Source organism: Schistocerca nitens, chromosome 1, assembly GCF_023898315.1.
Source record: "Schistocerca nitens isolate TAMUIC-IGC-003100 chromosome 1, iqSchNite1.1, whole genome shotgun sequence".
In the NCBI taxonomy this organism is placed as follows: Eukaryota; Metazoa; Arthropoda; class Insecta; order Orthoptera; family Acrididae; genus Schistocerca; species Schistocerca nitens.
The window spans coordinates 1,203,973,274-1,203,999,914 of record NC_064614.1 but is presented as its reverse complement, the minus strand read 5'-3'; the positions used below and the strand labels follow the sequence as shown (position 1 = coordinate 1,203,999,914).

Sequence of the window (26,641 nt, the reverse complement as noted above, 5' to 3'; positions counted from 1 at the left end):
ACTGAATTAATATTCTTATAACATAATCATGACTTAGTTAGGCACACAGCTCTGTTGTACCTATGTATGTATATAAACTTTATATGATGAGACCAATTGCATGTAAACATGTTTAAAGTTGAATAAAAATTCTATTTTGTTCTATTCTGAACAGTTAAGCTGATGTAGAACAACAAAAAAAAAGGATCTTCATTGTATTGAAAATAAACAAAAATACTGTTGTGTATTAATGGAAGAGATGGATCTAGCTGTATATAATCTAATAAAATACTATTGTAGAGCTAGTAAAAGAAAATAGGAAGTCACTACATATACAAAAATCATTATAAGACCTAGGTCTTAAAAGTTAATGACCATTGTGTTTAAAAGACCTTTGACCACTGTGCTACGGCATTTGATAACCAGAAGGAAGTATCTTAAGTTTCCTAAAAGAAAGTTAGGGGGTGATTAATAATGATGTACAGATTAATCTGGAGACTCTTCATAGTGGAGGCTTTCACACTTTTCTGATAGTTCTGATCAAGAACACTGTAGTTGATTTCCAGGTTTTGAATATTTCCTACTGTGACATTCCCAATGAGGAGTGACTTTTGAGGTGTGAGAGCCACTGACAATTTGTTCTTAAACTGAAAAACCACAGTAATGTAGACAGTGATAGTATAATGGTCAAATGATAACAGTAAAACAAGCTGAGCAGTCAGGTTCATATCGTCACAGAAAAACAAATGCATAACAGAAACATAACCAATGGCTTGATCACAGTGTTTAAAAAAAAAACTGTGAAAGAAACGCTAGGAAGGGATTTACAAAACAGACCGTTGTGTGGAACTTCGTACACAATGATAAGGAGAGGTGGGCTACAGAATGGTGTGGCAACTGTCATGACAGGAAAGCTGGACAGGAGCAGAAATGATTAGCAAACAAGGTAACACAGCAAACAGAAGATTTGCTTAACTTATATGTCTTCAAGCATACAAGGACTCAATACAAATAATGTTGCAAGAAACAGAGTCCAACTATCACACCATCAACTAGGATGAACAGTGGTGTTGCAGTGAGGAATCTCCAGGCGCAAGTGGGCTGAGTGGCTCCCACCAGCCATCCTGTATTGCAGTGGCAGAGGGTGCTCGTAGCCCAGAACCAATGGAGGTGTGGCACAGCGGGTGTGATTTGCAGGGTCTGCTGGCCCACATGACCACTGTTGGCATTTAACAGAAACTTGCAATTCTGTTGCCAACTCAAAGATGCTGGTTGGGTGGTACTGATATGAGACATCACACAGAAATTGTCAGTGAAAGATTTAACTCTTCCTTCCAAGATGTTCAGCATCTCTGTAACACTCTCACATGGATCAAACAATCCTATGACCACTCATGCTGAGCTTCCCTGTACATGCTGAATACCCCCTGTTAGTCTTATTTGGTAAAAGTCCCACACACTTGACCAATATTCTAGGATGTGTCACACATTATCTGGTAAGAATGTCAGCCTTGCTATACTGGACATACTGAAGATGACAATCTGTACTTGGCTCAAAGAACACCACAGAAGCTGGAGATTAAAGAAGCCATATTCATTTTTTGCTGAAACTGCTTACACAAAACTGACAACTACATGACAGAACAGTGTGAGCTTCTGGAGTTGGCAGTCAATTGTGTATGAGGTGTGCTTGCATGTGTGAATGAATGTATGTGTGTTTCTTTTTCTGACAAAGGCTGGGGCTGAAAGCTAATGTGCAATTGATGTTTGGTTGTGCCTGTGTGCAAATAAATGTGTCATCTTTACAGTAAGTAGTGCTTTATCTTTTTCTTGCATTATAGATGTAGAAGTCCTGCACATAGACAGAAAGGGTGATAGCATAATGGTCAAATGTTAACAGTAAAACAAGCTGAGCAGTCAGGTTCATATCGTCACAGAAAAACAAATGCATAACGGAACAATAGTGTTGCAGTGAAGAATTTCCAGGTGCAAATGGGCTGAGTGGCTCCCACCAGCCATCCTGTATTGCAGTGGCAGAGGGTGCTTGTAGCCCAGAACCAATGGAGGTGTGGCACAGAGGGTGTGATTTGCTGGGTCTGCTGGTCCCACATGGCCACTGTTGGCATTTGACAGAAACTTGCAATTCTGTTGCCAACTCAAAGATGCTGGTAGGGTGGTACTGATATGAGACATCACACAGAAATTGTCAGTGATAGATTTAACTCTTCCTTCCAAGATGTTTCTTCACTACATTAAGTCCTTTGTTGTTCTACAGAAGGGGTACAATCAAACAGAAGCAGGGGCAAAGGATGGATAAAATGAGGGATTAAAGTATCTTGTGCCATGGAGAGAAACCTCTACCCACTTCAGAGAATAAGTTGTAACCAAGAACCAAACTCCATTACAATAAGGTAAAGTTCTTCAGTCTTAACTAAACAAAACACTTTTTAGCCTTGTTTCACAAACTTTATTATTATTGCATTATCTAAGTCTTGAGTTATCATCACATTTTCTAGTACACAACTGACCCCAAAGGTGAAAACCAAGCAAAGATAAACATGTCAACTTGTTAATCTATCAGTTTTTTACTTAAACTATAAAGGTTTTGTTGGCAGTTTTGACACAGTTACATAAGCATTCTACAACATTCATTAGGACAGCATTTACAATAACCCTCAATAAAAAATCACTGGAGTAAAGCTATGTGCAAAGGAATTGAAAGAAAGTATCCTGGTTCTTCTCATATGTAGAGATTTTAACACTGTCTAAAAGGGATGAAAAATTGAATTGAGTCTGTTCATTCAACAGAAAATGTTGACATAAACACATCTGTTTTTCTAATTTCTAATATTTTTAATTGAGTGAGCTTTGCACCCTTTCTGTCTATGTGCAGTACTTCTACATCTATAATGCAAGAAAAAGATAAAGCACTACTTACCGTAAAGATGACACATTTATTTGCAGACAGGCACAACCAAACATCAGTTGTACATTAGCTTTCAGTCCCAACCTTTGTCAGAAAAAAAAAACACATACATTCTTGACTGCCATCTCCGGAAGCTCACACTGTTCTATCATGTAGTTGTCAGTTTTGTGTAAGCAGTTCCAGCAAAAAATGAATATGGCTTCTTTAATCTCCAGCTTCTGTGGTGTTCTTTGAGCCAAGTACAGATTGTCATCTTCAGTCTGTCCAGTATAGCAAGGCTGACATTCTTACCAGATAATGTGTGTCACATCCTAGAATATTACTCAAGTGTGTGGGACTTTTACCAAATAAGACTAACGGGGGGTATTCAGCATATACAGAGAAGTTCAGCACAAGTGGTCATAGGATTGTTTGATCCATGGGAGAGTGTTACAGAGATGCTGAAGAAACAGGACTTGCATACTCTTGGAGATAGATGTAAACTATTCTGAGGAACCCTACTTACAGAGTTTCAAGAACTAGCTTTAAATGATGACTGTAGGAATGTACTACAACCCCCTGTACATCAGTTCCATAGGGATAATGAGGACAAGATTATATTAATTACAGCACATATGGAGGCCTTTAAACAACCATTCTTTCCACTCTCCTTATGCGAATGTAACATGAAAAAACCCTAGTAATTGGAATAGTGGAATGTACCCTCTGCTGTACACTTCACAGTTGTTTCCTGATTATAGATGTAGATATAGATCTTATAAAGCCCATTTTCATCATGGTCAGTTGCTTATTTTTTTAATTGAAATAACATGTAACTAATGTGTGTGGGACAGAGAAAAAAATGTAGAAACCCTTTGATTTTAATATGTTGTTTATGCTAATAGAAATTGTACCTATAAAAGGAAACCAACACCATTTCCTTTTTGGTTTATCTGCATTGTTCATTGGGTACAGTAAGGATCTGGATTCATTCTACAGCCTTTTTAATGAGAATGTTGTCAATGATTGTGAATTCAGATTCATCATTTGTAGCAATTGTTTTTATTGTATTAAGTTTCTCATCATAGTCTTCTTGGGACATGGGAATAGAAAGGAGGCAGTGGATCATGTGGTAGAATGCTGAATGATTGTATGCTGTTGCATGGTGAGAGGAAACTGTGATGATCATGTCAGTAAAGGAGACTTTATGATAAAATTTATGTTTTCTATTTTTTATCCGTAAGTTCATGCATGGGAAATTAATGGTGGAACTTCCTAACTCCATATTGACCTTCAGGTTAGTATACCACTGGTTCATATTTCCCAAGAACTTCTGGATCTGTCTGGAGGAACTTTTCCATATACACAGAATAACATTAACATATCTGTAGCGATACACATTTCGCCATGTGGTTCACTCTCAAGAAAATCAGTCTCCCACTTGTTCATGAACATTTCTGCTAGCAAGACAAATAAGGGTGAGTCCATTGTCAGATCATCTATGTGCTTATAATAGCTCCCTTGAAAACAGAAACAGTTCTGATTTAAGCAACATTCTATTGTACAAACTATGCTCAATTGTTCTCCTGATTAATGATGTGTAAATACAATGATTCTGGCATAGTATCTATACAGTCTTTCAAAGGAATGCTTGAGAACAAGCTGTGTACATCAAAAGAGACTAATAGAATAAGCAATGTTAAAGTCAAAGTGTTTGTCTGCATTTTTCTATTTCCTGCAAGTACCAGATAGATGTTGCTTCAGTTGAAAAGATACTCAACTGGCCAGTATGAAAAGTGGGTTTCTGCCAAGAGTGTCAGTATTGCTACATTGGACATTCTGAAAAGTCAGTCTGTACTAAGCTCAAAGAACTCCACAGAAACTGGAGAGTAAAGAAGTCAGAATCATCCTTCGCCAAACACTATTTAAACCAAAACAACAACTAATAGGTGTAGGTATCCTACATACAGAGGGAAAGGGTGCAAAGCTCACTCAATTAGAAATACTAGAAATTTAAAAAAAGCAGACTGTGTATCCAACTTCTGTTATCGATTGAGCAGACTTGATTCAATTTTTCACTGCTTTTAGACAAGGTTATGATTTCTATGGAGGAGAAGAACCTGGACGCCTTCTTTCATGTTTAGATAATGGCACAAATTCCTGTGCACTTAGATCTAGTCCAGTGTTTGTTATTTATAGTTATTGTAAATGTTTCCTAATGGATGTTGGAGAATACAAATGTAATTGTGTCAAATTTGTCCACAGTAATAACTTCCACAGTTCAAGTCAAGAATCAGTAGATTAAGAAGTTTACATATCTGAACAGTCGGTGTGTGTACTGCCTCTCCATGGTGTCCAACAAGCACAATATTTTGGCCATCAAACATGTCATCATCATCCAGTGTGCTATGAACTGAGAGTTCATCAATGCACTTGGCACTGGCAACATGTCTGATCACCAAAACATTGTGTTCATTGGATACTGTGGACTGAAATTACATTATAGGACTGTTCACTCAACAAATACACCAGGAGAAACTGAAGAATCATGTCACATGTCTACCTTTGCTTGGTTTCATCTTTTGAATCAGTTATATACTAGAAAATGAGCTTATAACCTGAAACCTATATCATACAACAATAATACAAGTTGTGAAACAAGGCTAAAAAGCTTTTTGTTTAGTTAATACAATGTACAATGTTTCACCCAGAACCCACAGTTGAATGTGTTAAAATCCTTCAGTCTAGTATCAAGAAAAGTACAGTAGTTTGAAAAGGATAGATTGCTACCCACCATATAGTGGAAATGGTAAGCAATCCCTGTAATACAACTAGATGCAAGACCTGTCCTACACATCCTGCCACCACCAACTACTCCAGTCCAGTCACAAGCATCACCTATTGCATCAAAGGCAGGGCTACCTGTGACACCAGTCATGTGATCTACAAGCTAAGCTGCAACCACTGTGCTGTGTTCTGTGTAGGAATGACAAACAATAAGTTATCTGTCCGCATGAATAGCCACTGAAAATCTGTGGCCAATAAACAGCTGGCCCACACAGTTTCTGAACATGCAGCCCAACACAACATTCTTCATTTTAATGACTGATTCACATCATGTGCCATCTGGGCCTTCCTACCAACACCAGCTTTTCTGAATTGTGTAGGCGGGAGCTCTCCCGGCAATATATCCTACATTCCCGTAATCCTCTTGGGCTCAACTTTCATTATTCATTGTCCTTCACCCACCTATCTCCTTTCCTGTTCCCACTCCAGCACTATACAGCCTTTTATTCCACCAATGCACCCACATTCTTTATGCTTCTCTCCTTTTTCACTTCTCCATCCTCTCTCCTCCCCCTTCCCCACCATCTAACCTCCCAGCTGCACCTAGCTGCCCTGCCATCTCTCCAACTCACCCCTTTATGCTCCCACAAGCAGCACTTTACCATTCCCACTTCTATGCTGCTGTCCCTCCCTCACCCCCCCCCCCCCCCACCACCCCCAATCCACACCCCAGCCTCCTGCTTACCCCTACCACCCAGAATGCTTCTGACACCATGCACAGTTTCTCGCAGTCTGGTCATGTCGGCCAGAGACAACGGTCATGTGTGTGTGAATTGCATTTGTGTGAATTTGCATGAAGAAGGCTTTTCAGCTGAAAGCTTACTTGTTTTGTAGTCATTTTGTTGTGCCTGTTTGTTACTCAACAGTGTCTGTGGCTCAACATTTCCTCTATATGATGAGTAGCAGTCTATCCTTTTCACACTATTGTCATTATCCCAGCCTGGATCTTCCATTGTTTGAAAAGTAAAGTATGTGCACAAAAAAGTTTAACACTCCAAGCATAAGGCAAAAACAATCCAAGGTATTGTTAAACAAGAAACAAACAAAAACAGTGATGTTAATATAATTGAGTTGTCAAATAATAGTTGTAGCAGAGACGCTGACACACTGACATTGTTAGTCACCAGCTTCAACGATTACTTCCTGACCAAATAGTGGGAACTGCTAATAAACAGCCAGATACTGGAGTACTATATTTACTCCATCAAATACAGTTTCATCACCATCATGCATTAGTTTCACAAATATACCCCTAAGGAGATAATTTTATACCACATATACTAGCAAACTAATCAAGTGTCACACCAGATACAGCATTAAAGATAACTGAACAGGCCTACAGCAGTTTCACAGCAAACGGTTTAAACTTGAACCACACAAAGACCAATATTAAACAATTTCAGACAAAGAAAAATGACTTATGGACCTAGAAATAGATCTTAATAGTCATTATCTAAATAAAACACTATATGTAAATTTCATGAGGGGTCCATCTGGATAACAATATATGCATAAACCAATGAGTCTGTCATGTTTTGTACTTCTGGAGCAACACTGCTAAAATATTCAGTCAGTGGAAGCAGACAATAAATAGCAACAGAGTGTCCGATGCATTTACTCCATAAGAATATTTGTTGTTAATAATGCAATTCAGTTTAAGCTGAATTGTAATTTATAAAACTACAATACAGACTAAAATAAACTAAAATTAAGATTAGATTTCATGTCAAAAAGGGAGGAAATATTTGTGAAAAATGGAATCAATGAAGTTAAAGCAGGAGGTTCAACCAAGGTGACATGACTGGAACCGAGCGAGGTGGCGCAGTGGTTAGACACTGGACTCGCATTTGGGAGGACAACGGTTCAATCCCGCGTCCGGCCATCCTGATTTAGGTTTTCCGTGATTTCCTTAAATTGCTCCAGGCAAATGCCGGGATGGTTCCTTTCAAAGGGCATGGCCAACTTCCTTCCCCATCCTTCCCTAATCCGGTGAGACTGATGACCTCGCTGTCTGGTCTCCTTCCCCAAAACAACCAACCAACCAACATGACTGGGCAAGACAAAAGTGAAATTTCATCAGTTTCTTGCAGTTTGTTGTTGATTTTCCTCTCATTTATTCAGGTTTCCTTACCACAACAAGGACCTCAGTTGCCTAATACTGGCATAATCCCATTTTCTTAAACTTTTTTTAAAATTTTCTGTAGCAAGAAATCTCTGGGTTTGAAAGATAATGTTTCTATCAGATTTTGTTTATGTGTATTTTTCCCTCTCTTGTTTACAGACTTACCTCTTCTTCCTAGCTCTTCCCATCTATGCTTCCATTTGTGTCTCTCATTTCACCTTGTGTCACTTCTCTTTCCTCTCCTTTCATGATTCATTCTCATTCTTCTCAAACCATATTGCTAGTTATATCAGTGGTCAAGAGATCATAAAATAGGAGATTATGAAGGGGAACAGAGATGACCTTGTGTATGTGTTTTATTTTGTTTTTGTAACACTTGTTTCGATTCCACCCTGATCTCCATCTTATAATGTTAATCATATGATGAATATTTTATAGAAATCTGAAAATGTCCGCCAAAAAGCACAACTGGAGTTCCAGCGATGGTGCAGTCAAAAGAGAGAGAAGGTTCATGAACCGAAGAGTAAGAAACATGATGACACTCAGATTGGGTACGTAATCACACTGATGTTCCAGTCAGTAAGCTAAAATTCACGTTTACATTTTAATGTATACCAGTTGCCTCAGCAAATTTCTAATATAACATATGTTTCTTTAGTGAATGGTTTCCTTTGGAAATTTTGGATCTGAGAGAATGTTTTGAACTGATAAAATATTTTTACAGGTCATATTAGCTTTTATAGATGATATTAGATTTTAGAAATGAAATAGTGAAGGCAGCAGAGGCTCAAATAGGCAAAAAGACAATACCCTGTTGAAATCCTTCACTAACACATATTAATTTTATTTGGAAAAAGTAGTAAATACTTAAAGGAAGCAAATTAAGCAGACAAAACAGAATATAGACACATGAGAAATGAAGCTGTCAGAAAGTGCAAAATGTCAAAGCAAAAATGGGTAGAGATGAAATGTAAGACTGCACAAGCATGTATCACTATGGGAAATATATATATCACCTAAAGAAAATTAAAGAGACTTTTTGAGAACAGAGGAGCACCTGTATGAATATTAAGAGCAGATGTTAGCAAGTAAAGATGTGAAGGCTAATAAGGGGATGGAAAATACAGTAGATCTATACTTGAGAAATGAACTTAAAGACAATATTACAGAAAGTGAAGAGGGAGTAGGCGAAGATGAGATGGGAGATGTAATACTGTGTGAGTAATGTGACATAGCATGTAAGAGCTGAGTCAAAACAGTAGATGACATTGCCTCAAAATTATTGACATACTTTGGAGAGCCAGCCATGACAAGACTGTTCTACCTAACAACCAGGTGAAATACCCTTCTACTTCAAGAAAACTGTAATAATTCCAGTTCCAAAGATGACAGATGTGAATATTACTGAACCACCACTTTAATAATTCATGGTTCCAAAATATTGCTGTGAGCTTTTTCAGAGGAATGGGGAATCTGATAGAAACTGACCTTTAGGAAGATTTTCTTGGTTTCCAGAGAAACATAAGTACACACAGAGCAATACTGAACCTACATCCAATTGTAGGAGAGGGATTGAACACCAGCAGTCCTACATTTTTGCATTTGTAACTTTAGAGAAAGCTTTCAACATTAATGATTGCCATATCATCCCGGCTAATCCAAAGGTAGCAGGGATAAAATACGGGGAGTGAAAGATTATCTACAACATGTGCTGAAAGCAGTCTGCTATCATAGGAGTCAAAAGACATGAAAGGGAAACAGTAGTTGTAGAGGGGGTGAAACAGTTAGTGTAGCCTATCCACAATTTTATTAAATCTGTACATTGTGCAAGCTATGAATGGAACGAGTAGAAATTTGGAAAGAGAATTGAAGTTCAAATTGAGTTTTTGATTATGACAAAGGGAAAGGACTTTCAAGAGTAGTTTAATGGAATTTATAATATCTTGAAAAGGTGTTGTAAGATAATAATCAACAAAAGTAAAATAAGAGAAATGGAATGTAGATAAGTTAAATCAGGCAATGCTAAGGGTGTTAGAGTAGGCAATGAGACACTTAAAGCAGTAAATTAGTTCTGTTATTTTGGGTGGTAAAATAATTTATGGCCACAGGAGAGGATATCAAATGCATACTGGCAATAGCAAGAGAAGCATTTCAGCAAAAAAGGAGACTTGCTAACATATAAGTTTAAATGTTAGGAAGTGTTTTCTGAAGGTATTTGTGTGGAGTATAGTACTGTACAGAAGTGAAACTTGAATAATAATCAGCTCAGACAAAAAGTGAACAGAATCTTTTGAAATGTGGTTCTATAGAATTCATGAGTTGGAACATTGTAGGATTATGGAAAAATTTCAACAATGGTTCACTTCATATCTAGAATGTAGGAAGCAGAAGGTCGTGCTTTAGTGTCAAGAAATGGGGAGGAAGGGTTTGAATCTGACTGTGGCTATATAAAGTGGGCAATCTCACTAGGTTCTGTTGTGTGTTCATTGCTTATTTAGATACTATCAGTTATCTGCCACTAAACATGGCAGATGACTCAGTAAATTTTCTCCATATAGATGACACAAGTATTAGGGTGAAAGATGTAGAACATATTATAAATGACATACCTAATGAGATAGTAGATGTCAAAAGCATCTGCCCTTTAGAGAACAGTCTAGTTGCAACAAAACACAGTGCATACAGTTTGTGACATAGAACTCTTGTAAAAGCAAAATTTTACTGTCCCAAGATGATCAGAGAGTCAGTGAAGTCAACTATTCTTATGGCTTTCTTGGAAGAATCAACATTATTATGAAAAGTATAGACTGCTACTCACTGTAAGATACATGATCACTATCTCTGGCCGCTCCAGCCAGAATGCAGCTACTACGGTAGCAGAGCATAAAAGAGTACTCGTGGAGTGCACTTTTTTTAGGCTAATTGGTAGAGGAAAGTGTTTCTGAAGAAGAGAAATTTGTTAACATCGAGTATAGATTTAAGTGTCAGGAAGTCGTATCTGAAAGTATTTGTATGGAGTGTAGCCATGTATGGAAGTGAAACATGGGCGATAAATAGTTTGTACAAGAAGAGAATAGAAGCTTTCGAAATGTGGTACTACAGAAGAATGCTGAAGATTAGATGGGTAGATCACATTACTAATGAGGAGGTATTGAATAGAATTGGGGAGAAGAGGAGTTTGTGGCACAACTTGACTAGAAGAAGGGATCAGTTGGTAGGACATGTTTTGAGGCATCAGGGGATCACAAATTTAGCATTGGAGGGCTCCCGTGGAGGGTAAAAATCATAGAGGGAGACCAAGAGATGGATACACTAAGCAGATTCAGAAGGATGTAGGTTGCAGTAAGCTCTGGGAGATGAAGAAGCTTGCACAGGATAGAGTAGCATGGAGAGTTACTGCATCAAACCAGTCTCAGGACAGAAGACCACAACTACAACAACAATTGGTAGTTTGAGGTATGTGATGAACACGAGGTGGATGACATGAAGACAACAAAATGTGGTTGCATTCAGAGGAAAGACACTTCAACTGACAAAATTTTATCAGAAAATTATCAAAGTATTCATAACGAAGTTCCTGAATTTACTACCCTCTGCCCTCCAGGAAATTTCACATGCTGAAATTATAGTCAGGGCTGATAGCTGACTGGAGGTATTTAGTGATTCATGGAATTTATATCAGAAAGACAGATTAGACACAATATGAGGTGGATTGTTTATTGCAGCTGACAAAAATATTGTGTCCATTGAGGTCAAATATGAATGTGCAGTGAAACTGTCTGACCGTGTATGACAGGTATAAGTAAAACCAGGTTAATTGTTGGATGTTTTTACCTGCCACTGATTCCTCTGTGACAGTTTTAGAGTCATTCAAAGATAATCTACAGTCAGTAGCATGCGAGTACCCAGATTATGTAATATTAGTTGAAGGTGGCTTTAAACTACTGAGTATAGACTGGGACAGCTGTGCATTAACTGAGGGGGCCCAAACAGACAGTCTTGGAAAGTACTTTTGAGCACATTTTCTGAAAACTGTCTTGAGCAGCTAGTTCAACAGCCCACAGATAATGGAAATATTTTAGACCTTGTAGCTACAAACAGGCCTGACCTTATTGACAGCATCAGTATTGAGACAGAAACTAGTCTCCATTGTAGAAACTATTGTTACCAAAGTTAGTAAATCAATCAAGAAGTCTATGAGAGTATTTTTGCTAGAAAGAGCAGATGAGCAGTTGTTAGCATCCCATTTAGACAATGAATTGACATCATTGACGGACAGAGACGAATTATTGGCAAAGTTTAAATGGATTGTAAATTGTTTCTGGAGAAATATGTGCTGAGTAAGTGGATTAAGTATGGAAAACGCTCACTGTGGGTTAATAATGAAATTCAGAAAAATGCTGAGGAAACAATGGCTGTTGCACTCTCAATTCAGAGGAGAACATGCATGTGACAAGAGGCTAAAATTAATAGAGATTTGTGTGTCTGTAAAAAGATCAATGCACGAAGCATGCAACAACTACCACCATCATACCTTAGTAAAAGATCTTGCCAAGAATGCGAGAAAATTCTGATCATACATGAAATTGTTAAGGGGCTCTAAAGCTTCTATCCAGTCACTCATTTTTTCACATATCTGTCTCTCTCATCAAACCTAAAATAATACTTTAACAGTTGTGAGTGTATGAAGTGCAGTGCACAAGAAAAGCATTAAACAATAACAGCAGTGGTGACAAAGTATGTCTATAAGCAGATGTCCGCACTAATGCTGATGGTTTAATCACTGAGCTGCTGTGGTGTTTTTGGTTTAATTCAATGTGTTAATCAATTTTGACTTTTTTGATCTCTCAAAAATGTGTGTTTTGAATATATAATTTGTAGTTGTAGCATGTCAGAAAACAGTTCAATTACCTTGTACCCAGACACCAATTTCAATTTTTTGATGAGTTTTTACTTTCTTTTACATGTCCGTGATATTTTTTAAGATCTTACAAAATTCATTTCGACAAATTATTGCATTGTCACAGAAGAAGCTGAATACACACTCGCCGTAGTGTAGTGGTTATGAAACTAAACTGTTGCATGGAAGGTCACGAGTTCAAAACTCACCTGAACTGAAAAATTTTAATTTCTATATTCGCTTTTAGTACATTCTAGAATTATCCACAAATGGCAAGACTCATTGTACTGGAATGTTCTGTAGCTGTATATACATTGTATGTGTTCTGGCCGGAGACAGTTCACTCTGTGCTCTTGTATGTCCAAGTGCTGAGTAAACCTTTGTTAAGTGAAGTTAGCATTCATCATTCATCTACTTACATCTTCTTCTACGTGACATTATTCTGGTGGAGGCGCTGGGTATTGGAACTTGTGATACCGCACATTATCAACGACAGAGCCGCCGTTTACGTGGCGAGAAACCTGAGCTCGATCCCTATTCAACAGATTGCAATCTATTGGAGACAGAAGAAGAAGAGGATGTTATGATGACAGCAACTATGTGCCACCACAAGAGACATCCTGCCGGGTTCTCTGGTGACGATGGCCAAGATCCAAACATGTGCCTGAAGGTATATGAGCGTACAGACAAATTTAACAAATGGGATGACACTGTGTCTTTGGCTAATGTATTTTTCTACTTGGAGGGCACTGCCAAGCGATGATATGAGAGCAGCGAGGAGAAGTTCACAAGCTGGGAAGTATTCCAGGTGGAACTGTGCAAGTATTTCAGCGACACACAATGACAGAAGTGCAAGGCCAAAGATAAATTGTAGTGCCAGGCACAGCATCCAGGAGAAACTGCAGCACCCTACATTCAAGACGTCTTGGAGCTGTGTAAAATAGTGGATCCTAGAATGAAGGAGGAAGATAAGGTGGCACACTTCATGAAGAGTGTTGTTGAGGACATGTATCAAGCCTTACTCATGAAGGAGGTTTTGACAGCAGACGACTTCATAAAATGGTGCCAGTATATCGAAACAATGCATCAAAAAAGAATTACATGCAAGAAGTTTGAACGGCTTCCAAATGTCCTATCAATGTCTGTGATGGAGGAAGCAACTGATTTCACACATGTTCTTTGTCAGACAGTGAGAGAGGAAGTTCAGAAGGCACTTGGATTGCACAGCGAGCAAAAAACTGAGACACTTAAAAAAACTGAGACACTTCAGGAGGTCATACGGGAGGAAATGGAACAGACATTGAAACCAATTTCTCGTCCTTCATTTCCCTTTAAAATGCTGAGGAAGTCGAGGCCCAGGTGAAGTTATGTTCAAAAATGGTTCAAATGGCTCTTAGCACTATACGACTTAAATTCTGAGGTCATCAGTCGCCTAGAACTTAGAACTAATTAAACCTAACTAACCTAAGGACATCACACACATCCACGCCCAAGGGTGGATTCGAACCTGTGACCGTAGCGGTCGCTCGGTTCCAGACTGCAGCGCCTAGAACCGCACGGCCACTCCGGCCGGCGAAGTTATGTTCCTACAATGCTGCATGAGGAACTTGTTGGGGTACCAAGGAAGACTGACGTCTGGAGGACCCAGGATAACCAACCAGTATGTTTCCACAGCAGACAACTGGGACATCTGGTGCACTATTGTCGAGAAAGGTGGCAGATATTTGATGACATGCATGCCAGAAGACAGCAGCCATTTAGAAGCTCTAGCTGATCACCTAGCTGCTGCAACCTGGAAAACTAAAGGGTGCGACCTTCCTTGGAGTTGAGGCCACTGAAGAGAAAAATCCTCTGCCATTGATCACTACAAAAATGATAGGAAACTACGTCAATATCCTCATGGATGGCCGACCAGCCAAAGCTCTTGTGGACTCTGGACCATCATATTCAGTCTTTTTGGAGAAATACTGTCCCGTTGCACAAAACCATATTCATTGACAACAACACATCTCTGCTAAAGGTGGCTAATGGGAAATATGTAAAACCTACAAGAAAATGTGTCATTCGTGTGGGTATAAGTGGACATACACAGCCCTTAGAATTCATCATTTTACAAGAGAGTAGTCATGATGTAATTTTGGATGGGACTTTTTGAAAGTTTCTCAGGCAATTATCGATTGTGGTCGCTTGAAGATAATGCTAGGCGAGATGAGATACTGTGGACAGGAAGATGCACATCTGAGTGTGTGGAGAGTATGTGTGCTGGATGAAGTGATCATTCCTGCAGTCAGCACTAGAAAGGTAGCTGCCATTTGTCATTCCAAACATCAACCCCTGGATCTTGTAGTGGAACGTAAGAGAAGCAGTGAAGAATAACTTGGTCATCCCAGCCTCTGTCGACTCATTTAAGAATGTATTTGGTGAACTGTGGATAGTTAATTGTCGCTGAGACACAGATCCTTCCAAGACACATGTGCATAGCAGACACTGAGCCGTTAATTGGAGAACAGCTGAGTGTCATAGAAACCTCCACTGCCGAGTCTGTGGGCAAAATTAGTGCTACCACTACGAGACAAGATCTTCTAGCTCAACTATCACCAAATCTCACTAAGGAGCAATAGAAGAAGCTGCTTGCCATTCTTAAAGAGGTCTCTGAATGCTTCAATCCACAGATATAGAGCAAATTAGACAAATCAATGGTGAAGCACCAGACCATTAACCAATAAGCCAGAGAGCATACTGTGTGTCAGCAACAGAACGTCGAATAATTCGCGACGAGGTAGAGAAAATGATGAAGAATGATGTCGTTCAGCCTTCACAGAGCCCATGGTCATCACCAGTGGTTCTCGTCAGGAAGAAGGATGGCAGTTGGCGCTTTTGTGTTGATTTCCGGAAGCTGAATAAGATAAATAAAAAGGATGTTTACCCTCTTCTATAAATTGACGATACACTAGATTGTCTGAAGGGGGCTAAGTTTTTCTCAACCATGGACATGTACTTGGGATTGTGGCAAATCGAAGTAGATGAGGCTGATCATGAGAAAGCTGCATTCATCACCCCTGAGGGCCTGTATGAGTTTAAGGTAATGCCATTTGTTTTGTGTAATGTACCAGCAAATTTTGAATGGATGATGGATAATCTTCTAAGTCACTTGACGTGGACAATGTATCTCTGTTATTTAGATGACATTATAGTGTTCTCAGAGACATTTGATGAACACGTAAAAAGACTGAGGGCCGTTCTTAAGTGTCTCCACCAAGCTGGATGAAACTTAATCCAAGGAAGTGTCCCTTTGGAGCAAAAGAAATCAAAATACTTGGACACCTTGTGTCAAACTAAGGTGAGCGGCCAGATCCAGAAAAGGTGAGATCTATAACAGAATTTCCTTTTCCGAAAAGTATTAGAGATGTGAGAAGCTTCCTCAGATTATGTTGTTATTACTGTCGTTTTATCGAAGACTTTTGTACCAAAGCCAGGCCACTCCAAGAGTAGTTAAAATCCAATGCTAAATTTATCTGGGGTGGTGCTCAACAAGATTCTTTTGATGTGCTACAGAAAGCTCTGACAGCTGACCCCGTTCTTGGTCTGTATGATGAGAGAGCACCTACAGAGCTACACACAGATGCCAGTGGACATGGGATCAGTGCTGTTCTGGTGCAGATTTTGGATGGAAAAGAGAAGGTTATAGCCCATGCTTCTAGGACACTTACAAAAGCCGAGAGAAACTACTCAACTACAGAAAGAGAATGTCTTGCTGTGATCTGGACCATGTGCAAATTTCAACAGTATCTATATGGAAGGCCATTCACAGTTGTTACAAATCATCATTCACTTTGTTGTCTGACAGGTCTTAAGGATCCAACAAGACGACTCACCAGGTGGGCGCTATGTCTTCAAGAGTATGACATTACCATAGGGTACAAAAGTGGAAGAAAACACCAAGACACCGACTGTCTCTCAAGAAACCCTGTGCGAGACCATCAAGACTTTGATGAAGATAGTGACTGTCCTGCTGCACTCCAGGATCTCTCTGTTGAGCAGAAGGAAGACACCAAGATATCTCAAATTATGCTTGCCTTAAATTGGTCAGAGGATGTGAAAGGACAATTTAAGATAGTTAATGGATTACTTTGCAAGAAAAACTTTGATCCATTTGGAAAGAGGTGGCTACCAGTGATTCCTAAACACATGCACTTAGATGTTCTACAGAAATTCCATGACACACCTGAGGCCGGACATTTAGGATTTATTAAGACATACGATAGGATCTGTAAGAGATTTTCCTGTCCAGGAGTGTCCATCACTGTGTTGCACTGTCGAGAGTGCCAGAGGAGAAAGGCAGTTCCTCAGAAACCACCTGGCCGACTCATACCAATTCCACCAGCCAAAACACCTTTCCAGCGTGTTGGGATTGACTTCCTCGGACGATTTCCAATGTCTGTTACTGGAAATAGATGGATTATTGTCTGCACTGATTATCTGACACACTATGCCACTAGAAAAACAGCCAAAGCATTTGAGGTAGCCAAATTCATTGTAGAAGACATTGTATTAAAACTCATTGCCCCAAGGTTGTTAATTACAGATCAAGGGAAAGTTTTTCAGTAAAATCTTGTGATACAGATAAACCATCGGTGCAACATTACTCATCACATGATGACTGCCAACCACCCTAAAACTAATGGGCTTACTGAACGCTTTAATAAGACCTCGGCCGACATGCTTTCAGTGTTCATCATTGATGAGCAGAGCAACTGGGATGAGGTGCTACCTTTCATGACGTTTGCCAAAAACACTGCCAAACAAGACACCACAGCATTTACGCCATTTTTCCTTGTGCACGGGCGTGAGACGATGTTGACGATGGACACTATGTTTCCATTACATCCTGATGCCTACGTCAGCCAGGTGTTAACAGAGCTGAGAAAGCTGGGCGGGTAGCTCGACTCCCCATGCTGCTGGCTCAAGAAAACGATTGCCGAAGGTATGACACAAGCCACCGAACTGTTGTCTACCAGCCTGGTGACCTTGTCTGGATCTTTACTCCTGTTCGGAAGGTTGGTCTCTCTAAGAAGCTCCTCAGGCGCTACTTTGGACCTTATAAGGTTGTCAGACAGTTGTCTGATGTTACTTATGAAGTTGAAGATTTCGACCCCAACACAAGACAACGAATGATCAGAGATACGGTCCACATCCTTCAAATGGAGCCCTACAAGGATCCTGCAATCCAGGGTAAATTTGAATCTCCAACAACAGATGTGAGAATTACCGAACTATCAGTTTAATAAGCCACAGCTGCAAAATACTAACACGAATTCTTCACAGATGAATGGAAAAACTAGTAGAAGCCGACCTCGGGGAAGATCAGTTTGGATTCCGTAGAAATACTGGAACACGTGAGGCAATACTGACCTTACGACTTATCTTAGAAGAAAGATTAAGGAAAGGCAAACTTACGTTTCTAGCATTTGTAGACTTAGAGAAAGCTTTTGACAATGTTGACTGGAATACTCTCTTTCAAATTCTAAAGGTGGCAGGGGTAAAATACAGGGAGCGAAAGGCTATTTTCAATTTGTACAGAAACCAGATGGCAGTTATAAAAGTCGAGGGACATGAAAGGGAAGCAGTGGTTGGGAAGGGAGTGAGACACGGTTGTAGCCTCTCCCCGATGTTATTCAATCTGTATATTGAGCAAGCAGTAAAGGAAACAAAAGAAAAATTCGGAGTAGGTATTAAAATCCATGGAGAAGAAATAAAAACTTTGAGGTTCGCCGATGACATTGTAATTCTGTCTGAGACAGCAAAGGACTTGGAAGAGCTGTTGAACGGAATGGATGGTGTCTTGAAGGGAGGATATAAGATGAACATCAACAAAAGCAAAACAAGGATAATGGAATGTAGTCGAATTAAGTCGGGTGATGTTGAGGGTATTAGATTAGGAAATGAGACACTTAAAGTAGTAAAGGAGTTTTGCTATTTGCGGAGCAAAATAACTGATGATGGTCGAAGTAGAGAGGATATAAAATGTAGACTGGCAATGGCAAGGAAAGTGTTTCTGAAGAAGAGAAATTTGTTAACATCGAGTATAGATTTAAGTGTCAGGAAGTCATTTCTGAAAGTATTTGTATGGAGTGTAGCCATGTATGGAAGTGAAACATGGACGGTAAATAGTTTGGACAAGAAGAGAATAGAAGCTTTCGAAATGTGGTGCTACAGAAGAATGCTGAAGATTAGATGGGTAGATCACATAACTAATGAGTAGATACTGAATAGGATTGGGGAGAAGAGGAGTTTGTGGCACAACTTGACCAGAAGAAGGGATCGGTTGGTAGGACATGTTCTGAGGCATCAAGGGATCACCAATTTAGTATTGGAGGGCAGCGTGGAGGGTAAAAATCGTAGGGGGAGACCAAGAGATGAATACACTAAGCAGATTCAGAAGGATGTAGGTTGCAGTAGGTACTGGGAGATGAAGAAGCTTGCACAGGATAGAGTAGCATGGAGAGCTGCATCAAACCAGTCTCAGGACTGAAGACCACAACAACAACAACAACGACAGGCAACAAGCAGAAAGGTGATGAAGAACATAATGCCAATGGAAGTTCTAAGAAGATCACTGCCACGGTGAACATCAGCCATCGGGAGTCAGAGTATGCAGGACAGATGACTCGTTCCCAGACTACGAGGACATAACACCGAGACGCTGTTCTCTTAAGGAGGGAGCAATGTCACAGAAGAAGCTGAATAGCACAGTCACCATAGTATAATGGTTATGAGACTAAACTGTTGCATGGAGGGTCATGAGTTCAAACCCACATGAACTGAAAAATGTTAGTTTCTATATTCGTTTTTAGTACATTCTAGAAGTATCCACAAATGGCAAGACTCATTGTACTGGAATGTTCTGTAGCTGTATATATACCGTATGTGTTCTGGCCAGAGGCAGTTTGCTCCGTGCTCTTGTATGTGCAAGTGCTGAATAAACCTTCATTACATGAAGTTAGTGTTTGTCATTCATCTACTTACACCTTCTTCTACTGAGCGAGGTGGCACAGTGGTTAGCACACTGACCTTGCATTCGGGAGGACAACGGTTCAATCCCGCGTCCGTTCATCCTGATTTAGGTTTTCTGTGATTTCCCTAAATCACTTCAGGCGAATGCCAGGATGGTTCCTTTGAAAGGGCATGGCCAACTTCCTTCCCCATCTTTCCTGAATATGATGAGACCGATGACCTCACTGTCTGGTCTCCTCCCCCAAATCAACCAACCAACCAACCAACCTACCAACCGTCTTCTACGTGACAGTATAAACATTGTATTGTACATTTAATTTCCTTCACTTAGACAGATTTTATACAAAGTATTGGAGAGGATTGTGGATTTTAATAATATATGCCAATTACCTGTGTTTTTGCCCATAGTTTGGGAGGGTTTTAACATTTTCCTCAATTCTGCATTTTCCTCAATTTTGCATTTTTTTAGGTCTGAACCACATGAAAACTTAAAAAAGGTGTTTCACTGCATTCCTGGAGTAGTTATTTAAAGCTGGTTCTTGAAAATTTGTTAATAGACTTTCTCAGGAGAATTTACGTCCATCTTCAAGAATCTTCCAGGTCACTTCCTTCAGTATCTCTGTGAGACTCTCCCATGGATTAAAAAAATTGTGACCATTAGTGCTGTCCTCCTCTGCATATGTTCCATATCCCCTGTTAGTCCTATCTGGTACCAGTCCCACACACGTGATCAATATTGTAGAACCAATCACTTGAGTGACTTGTATGAAATCTCCTTTGTAAATTGATTGTATTTCCCAATCTACCAATAATGGAAGGCTACTACCTGCTTCACACATGACTGAATCTATGTGATCATTCCATTTCATATCCCTACAAAGTGTTACATCCAGGTATTCGTATAAGTTGGCCGATTCCAAAAGGGATTAATTGACATTGTAGTCATAGTATACTACATTTTTTCATTTCGTGAAGTGCAAAATTTTACATTTCTGAATATTTAAAGCAAGTTGCCAATCTCTTCACTATTTTGAAATCTTATCAAGATCTGACAGAATATTTATGTAGCTTCTTTCAGACAGTACTTCATTATAGATAACTGCATCATCTTCAGAAAGCCTCATTTTACTTTTAATATTGTCTACAAGGTCATTAATGTACAACATAAACAGCAAGGGTCCCAACATACTTCCATGGGGAACACCCAAAGTTACTTCTACATCTGACAATGACTCTCCATTTAAGCTAACATGTTGTGTCCGTACCAAAAAATCATCAGTCCAGTCACAAATTTCACTTGATACCAAATACGGTTATACTTTTGATGATAAGTGTAGGTGTGATACTGAGTCAAATGCTTTTTGAAATCAAGAACTACAGCATCTACCTGATTGCCTTCATCCATAGTGTTCTGTATGTCATGTGCGAAAAGTGCAAGTTGGGTTTCACATGATCAATGTTATCAAAATCCACGCTGGTTGGCACTGAGTAGGTCATTTTGTTCAAGATACTTCATTATGTTTGAGTTCAGAATATGTTCTAAAATTCAACAACAAATCAATGACAAAGATATTGGATGGTAGCTTTGTAGATGACTTCTACCACCCTTCCTGTAGACAGGTGTGACCTGTGCCTTATACCAAGAACTGGGCACAGTTTTTTGTTTGAGGGATCTATGATAGATTATAGTTGAAAGAGGGGCTAATTCAGCCACAAATTAAATATATCCATCTGACAGGGATTGTGTCGGGCTTTTGAGCTTTGTTCAACTTTAATGATTTCAGCTGTTTCTCAACACCACTGATACTAATACTTATTTCTTTCATCTTTTCAGTGGTATGAGGATTAAATTGGGGCAATTCTCCTGGGTATTCCTTTGTAACAAAACATTTTAAATTGTGTTGAGCATTTCAGTTGAGCATTTCAACTTTTGCTTTGCTATCCTCAATTTCAGTTCCTGTTTCATTCACTAGGGACTGGACCTAACTTCGGTGCCACTAATAACTTTTATATACAGCCAGAATTTCTTTGGGTTCTGTGGAAGATCACTTGACAATATTCTTCTATGGTAGTCATTCAAGGCATCACATATTGCTCTCTTGGCAGCCAAACAAGTTTCATTCAGCATCTCTATATCTATAGCCCTACACTTTGTTTTACACCTATTATGCAGTAATCTCTGTTTCTTTAGCAGTTTCTTTACAGTGACTGTTGTAATGAATCATCCTCCTCATATAGAGATAACCAATACCATAATCTCAAATCCCACATAGGTTAAAATTTTCTCAGCTGTTTCATTAAGAGAATTCATATGATTTTGTATACAATGTAATATACTTCAGGCTAAAATGTATAAAAAAGAAATTAATGTGTTACAATTGATATATACTAACAGTTAAAATTATTCTTTTAAAAATATTTGAAATTACAAAATTTGTGGCATACTTAAAATTCACATTATTTATTGCACAATCTAACACTAATTATTAAATTCATTTCTGAATTAATTTATAAAATAATGATGTAATTTAGCAATGATTCAACCTTTGTTTTGTAGACTCTTTTGCTTTGTAAATTCTTTGGAATAATGTTAGTATGGCAGACTGTAGGTAGTGGTGCGCATGCCTCTGATGGAAACGCATGTATTTTGCTGAACTTGCCAACAACAATGTAATTATTGGCTTTTTGAACATGGAAATTGTAAAGTCAGTGTCATTTAGAAGAAAAGGATAAAATAAAAGATATTCATAGCAACAGGCAACTCTCCATCAGTTATTTTGTCAGCAAGGACCTAAGAAATCAAAATTTTCAGTTGCAAGAACATACTCCTAAAGAAGATTTTGAGCCATCAACAACAACAATGAGATAATGAAGATAAGTAAAAAATTTCTTCTTCTGTAAACTTACTCCTCCCGTAACTTTCAAGATTTGTGCAAGGAATGTGATTTTAATGGTGATGTGTGGAAGGGAAAGATTACACTGTATACCATGAAGTTCCCTCACATTTTGAACTGCTCTAGGGGGTACATATCTGTCCAGTGCATGGTCAACTATTTGTTTAAACATCAGCCAGAGTTCCTCTACATGCTCCTACCCTGTGCTGAAAGTTTCAAGTTCCTCATTGAGATACGACACTGCTGACTTTTTATTTAGTTTACTGGACATATATATCTTCCTGCTTGTTTTAGTTGTCCTTTGTACTTTGGTAATCATTGTTGCTACAACCATGTCATGGTCACTGATACCAGTTTTGACATGGATGTCCTCAAAAAGGTCAGGTCTATTTGCTAGCATTAGAGCCAATATATTTCCATCATGAGTTTGGTTCCTAACTATCTGTAGTAGGTAGTTTCTAGAGAGGGCATTTAGTAAAATTTCATAAGATACCATATCATGCCCACTGCTAACAAAACTGTAATTTTCCCAATTAATTGTTGGATAATTAAAGCCTCCACTGATGATTACGGTATGATTGGAGAACTTATGTACAAGTGAGCTGAGGTTTTCTCTGAAGTTTTCGGTTACATCAGGAGATGAGTCTGGTGGTGATAGAAGGATCCAATTATTATTATATACCCATCCCTGATACTGACTCTTGCCCAAACAATGTCAAATGCAGCTTCAATTTCTACCTCGATGGTTTTGCATTTCTTGTCTGTTGCGACAAATATACCACCTCCATTTCCCGTTTGCCTATGCTTTCAGTATACACTTAAATTTTCCCCAACAGTCTCACTGCTATCAATTTCAGCTTTCAACCAGCTTTCTGGACCTATTATGTGAGCTTCATTGCTTTTCATGAGTGCTTCAAATGATGGCACTTTGTTGTGAGTGCTTTACCAGTTTACCATTATGATTTTAATACTCCCACCTGTGGGAGGCATTTCTTTTGATCTTACTCTGATACTCTGGGTTTCCTACAGCTGTCTTTATCTGGATTACAGTCAGCTATCTGAGTAGCAGCCTCTGATGTGTAGTGCACACCTAGCCCATTTAAGGGGACCCTACAGTTCTCAACTATATGGTGCAAGGCCAGGAAGTCACAGCCTAGCTTGTCACAGAACCTTAAAATTCTCTGGTTCAATCCTTCCACTTGGCTCAGGCCCAAGGAACCACGATCAATTCTGAGAACAATGCTGCAAATTGTGAACTTCATTGAAATTTCATGCACAAGGCTGGTCTTCTCAACCTTATCTGCCAATCACTGGAATGCCCCAAGAATGACCTCAGAGCCCAGACGACAGACATCGTTTGTTCCACCATGTGCCACCATCTGCAGTTGGTTGCACCTTGTTCCCTCAATGATTGTTGGAATAGCCCCTTCAACATCTTGAATGAAGCCTGCAGGCATACACACTGAGTGCACCTGGTGTCCTTCCCTGCCCCTTGATACCACTTCCCTAAAGTGTGCCATCATTCACCATATGTCTGAATTGCCAATAATTAATAGACCCTTATCCTTTTGTGTTTGCCTCCTCTTGACATTAGACAGAACAGGTTTCCCCAAAACAGGTGAAGTGAATCACACTGGCTCACTTTCAGCTACAGTGAAAGACAGCACCTCTAACTTGTTGTTAGGGGGATCAGTACAAAACCCCAAGTCCTCCCTGTTTCCCATCCACCCTGTACAAGATGCCTAGAGTTGCCATTGACAGGCCACTTGCAGTCAAGTGGGAAAATGCAGCTGCCCAGTTGTGATGTCATTCTTCATCTACAATCCTGGGACACTTACTCTGAATATTGTGCATAGTAAACAATCAAGCAAGATAAGAATAGGAACCTTACAAATCCTGGTCTTGTCTGGCTTTGTAGAGATAATAAGTAACTTGTCTGCTTTTTGTAGAAGATAAAAGATTTTCAGAGGGCTATTTCTTTGGATCTGTATGACTTTTGCCAAAACAAAACCTTCCACAAAGTAGATGTTGTGAAGAGAAAAGCAAGGCAGTATTAGCTTAAAAAGTCAATTTTTGGGCTTGCCTGGTTTTTGTAACAAGCCCTCAAATGCAGTCATCAAATGTAATTTTATAAATACCTGAGTTTGAAAATTTAATGTGCTTCTTATGAAATTTATAGCAAAGACACATTTGCAAAATGTTGTTGGTTTGGAAACCTAATTATTCATTCAGTTTTTGAAAATAATTTTCAGTTTTTTGGGACACTTTGCTCTGATGTTCCATTACAACATATTTTGTTCTCTTGCTGTTATTCTGATCTTTGTTTCCATGTGCTATCATTCTCTTTCTGGTCTTAACACACAATAAACATTCATTACAGATTGTCTTTTATATCCATTAGCTTAGGCCAGTTGCTTAAGGATGTTCAGTTCTTTATGTATTTCTTCTGGTGACAAAGGGAGCCGTATGTTATGATGTATCATCAAATTAAAGAAGGCTTTTCTGTATCTTTGAGGATTGCGTGATTTGGTGTGACTTATGCTTTCTGTGGTGCTGGGTTTTCTGTAAATGTCAAATGAGTGCTCATTGCCTTTTTTTTTTTTTCTTTTTTTTTTTTTTTTTTTTTTTTTTTTTTTTTTTTTTTTTTTTTTTTTTTTTTTTGTAGGAAATGTGTACCGGTCTTTTTTTCTATTTCCACTGTGAAATTAATCTTAGAGTGCATAGAATTTATTGTTTGGAAAAAATTATTAATGTTTTTTTTCGTCATTGGTACAGAATAATTATATCACCCATGTATCTTTTAAAATAGTGTTTTGTTTAAAAATAGGGAATTCAAAGAAAAATTCATTTTCTAAGTAATAAATAAAAATTTCTCCCATGGTACCAGCCTAGCTGTTTCCCATGGCCAAGCCTTATTTTTGATGGTACATTTTATTATTAAAAGTAAAATTGTTGATGGATGAAATTACTTGAAGGAGCTCAATAAATTTGATGAATTCTGCTTTAATGATGTGTGGCCTCATCAACTGCAATGTTACTGTATAAGTTAACAACATCAAAAGAGACTAATATCAACTCTTCTGGCATCTCTATGTTTCTAATCATAAGGTCACAATTGTTTTTGTGCTAAAAGGTTTTTGGAAAGCATGATGATCTCTAATATTTTATTTAGCCATTTATTGAGTTTATAATTTGGACACACAAAATTGTTAACAATGGGACAAACAGACTTTTCATTTTTATGTATTTTGACTTGTGACCTCAGTTCTTGAATACAGGCATTCGTTACTTTCATGGATTTCTTTTCAAAGTTGGAAAACAGGAAGACTACACTGTCTATTTTGTTGATTTACAGTCTTCAATTCACAGTGGGTTCTTTTAATTTCAATTATATCATTTTTTATGAAAAAATCTTCAGTTTTTGTAATATAATGTCTGTCATAAATGACAGCTTTGATTACAATTGTGCTTTCTGTCTGAAGTTCTGGATTGAGATTGTTTAGAATTACCACATCTTGATTTTTTGACACAGAAATTTCATTGTGTTGTTAATGTTTGGCAGCTGTATTCAGGGTTTTAAATCTGTTCATTTTAGCTATTTCGGTTGAGGTGATTTTTGTTTTGACTATGATTTGTTTAGCGTACTTGTGTTAACTGTCAGAGCGATGTTGTACTGCAAAGCATTTTGTAACAATGATTGTTCATCACCATTAAAAGAGGTCTTAGTGAAATTAACCACTCTGTCCTGACAGTCATGTACTTCTTTAACAGGCACATTATTTTTGGAGTTAATTTGGTGATTTTCACAAAGAGCCTAAACTTTCTCCTGATGTCTTATTTTAATCTTTTCAGTGTCTTAAGCAACCCAATTATTAATTTCTTGCTTGAGGAATAGGTACTGACAAGGTGTCTTTTTCTGAAGTATCTCAGTACCTAGGCATAAGTCTCCTCTTTTGAGCAAATGTTTTATTTTATAAGAT

At 38.6% G+C, this 26,641-nt stretch overlaps 1 protein-coding gene across 1 annotated transcript in view; it reads left to right on the top strand.

Annotated features, from left to right (window-relative positions):
• The window catches only part of LOC126239574 (trichohyalin-like), a 155,688-nt gene that overhangs the window by 78,817 nt on the left and 50,230 nt on the right, over window positions 1–26,641 (top strand). The window contains exon 5 of the mRNA XM_049947871.1: window positions 8,292–8,404. Coding sequence (XP_049803828.1) covers window positions 8,292–8,404 — 113 coding nt within the window. The remainder of the gene's footprint in view (window positions 1–8,291; window positions 8,405–26,641) is intronic.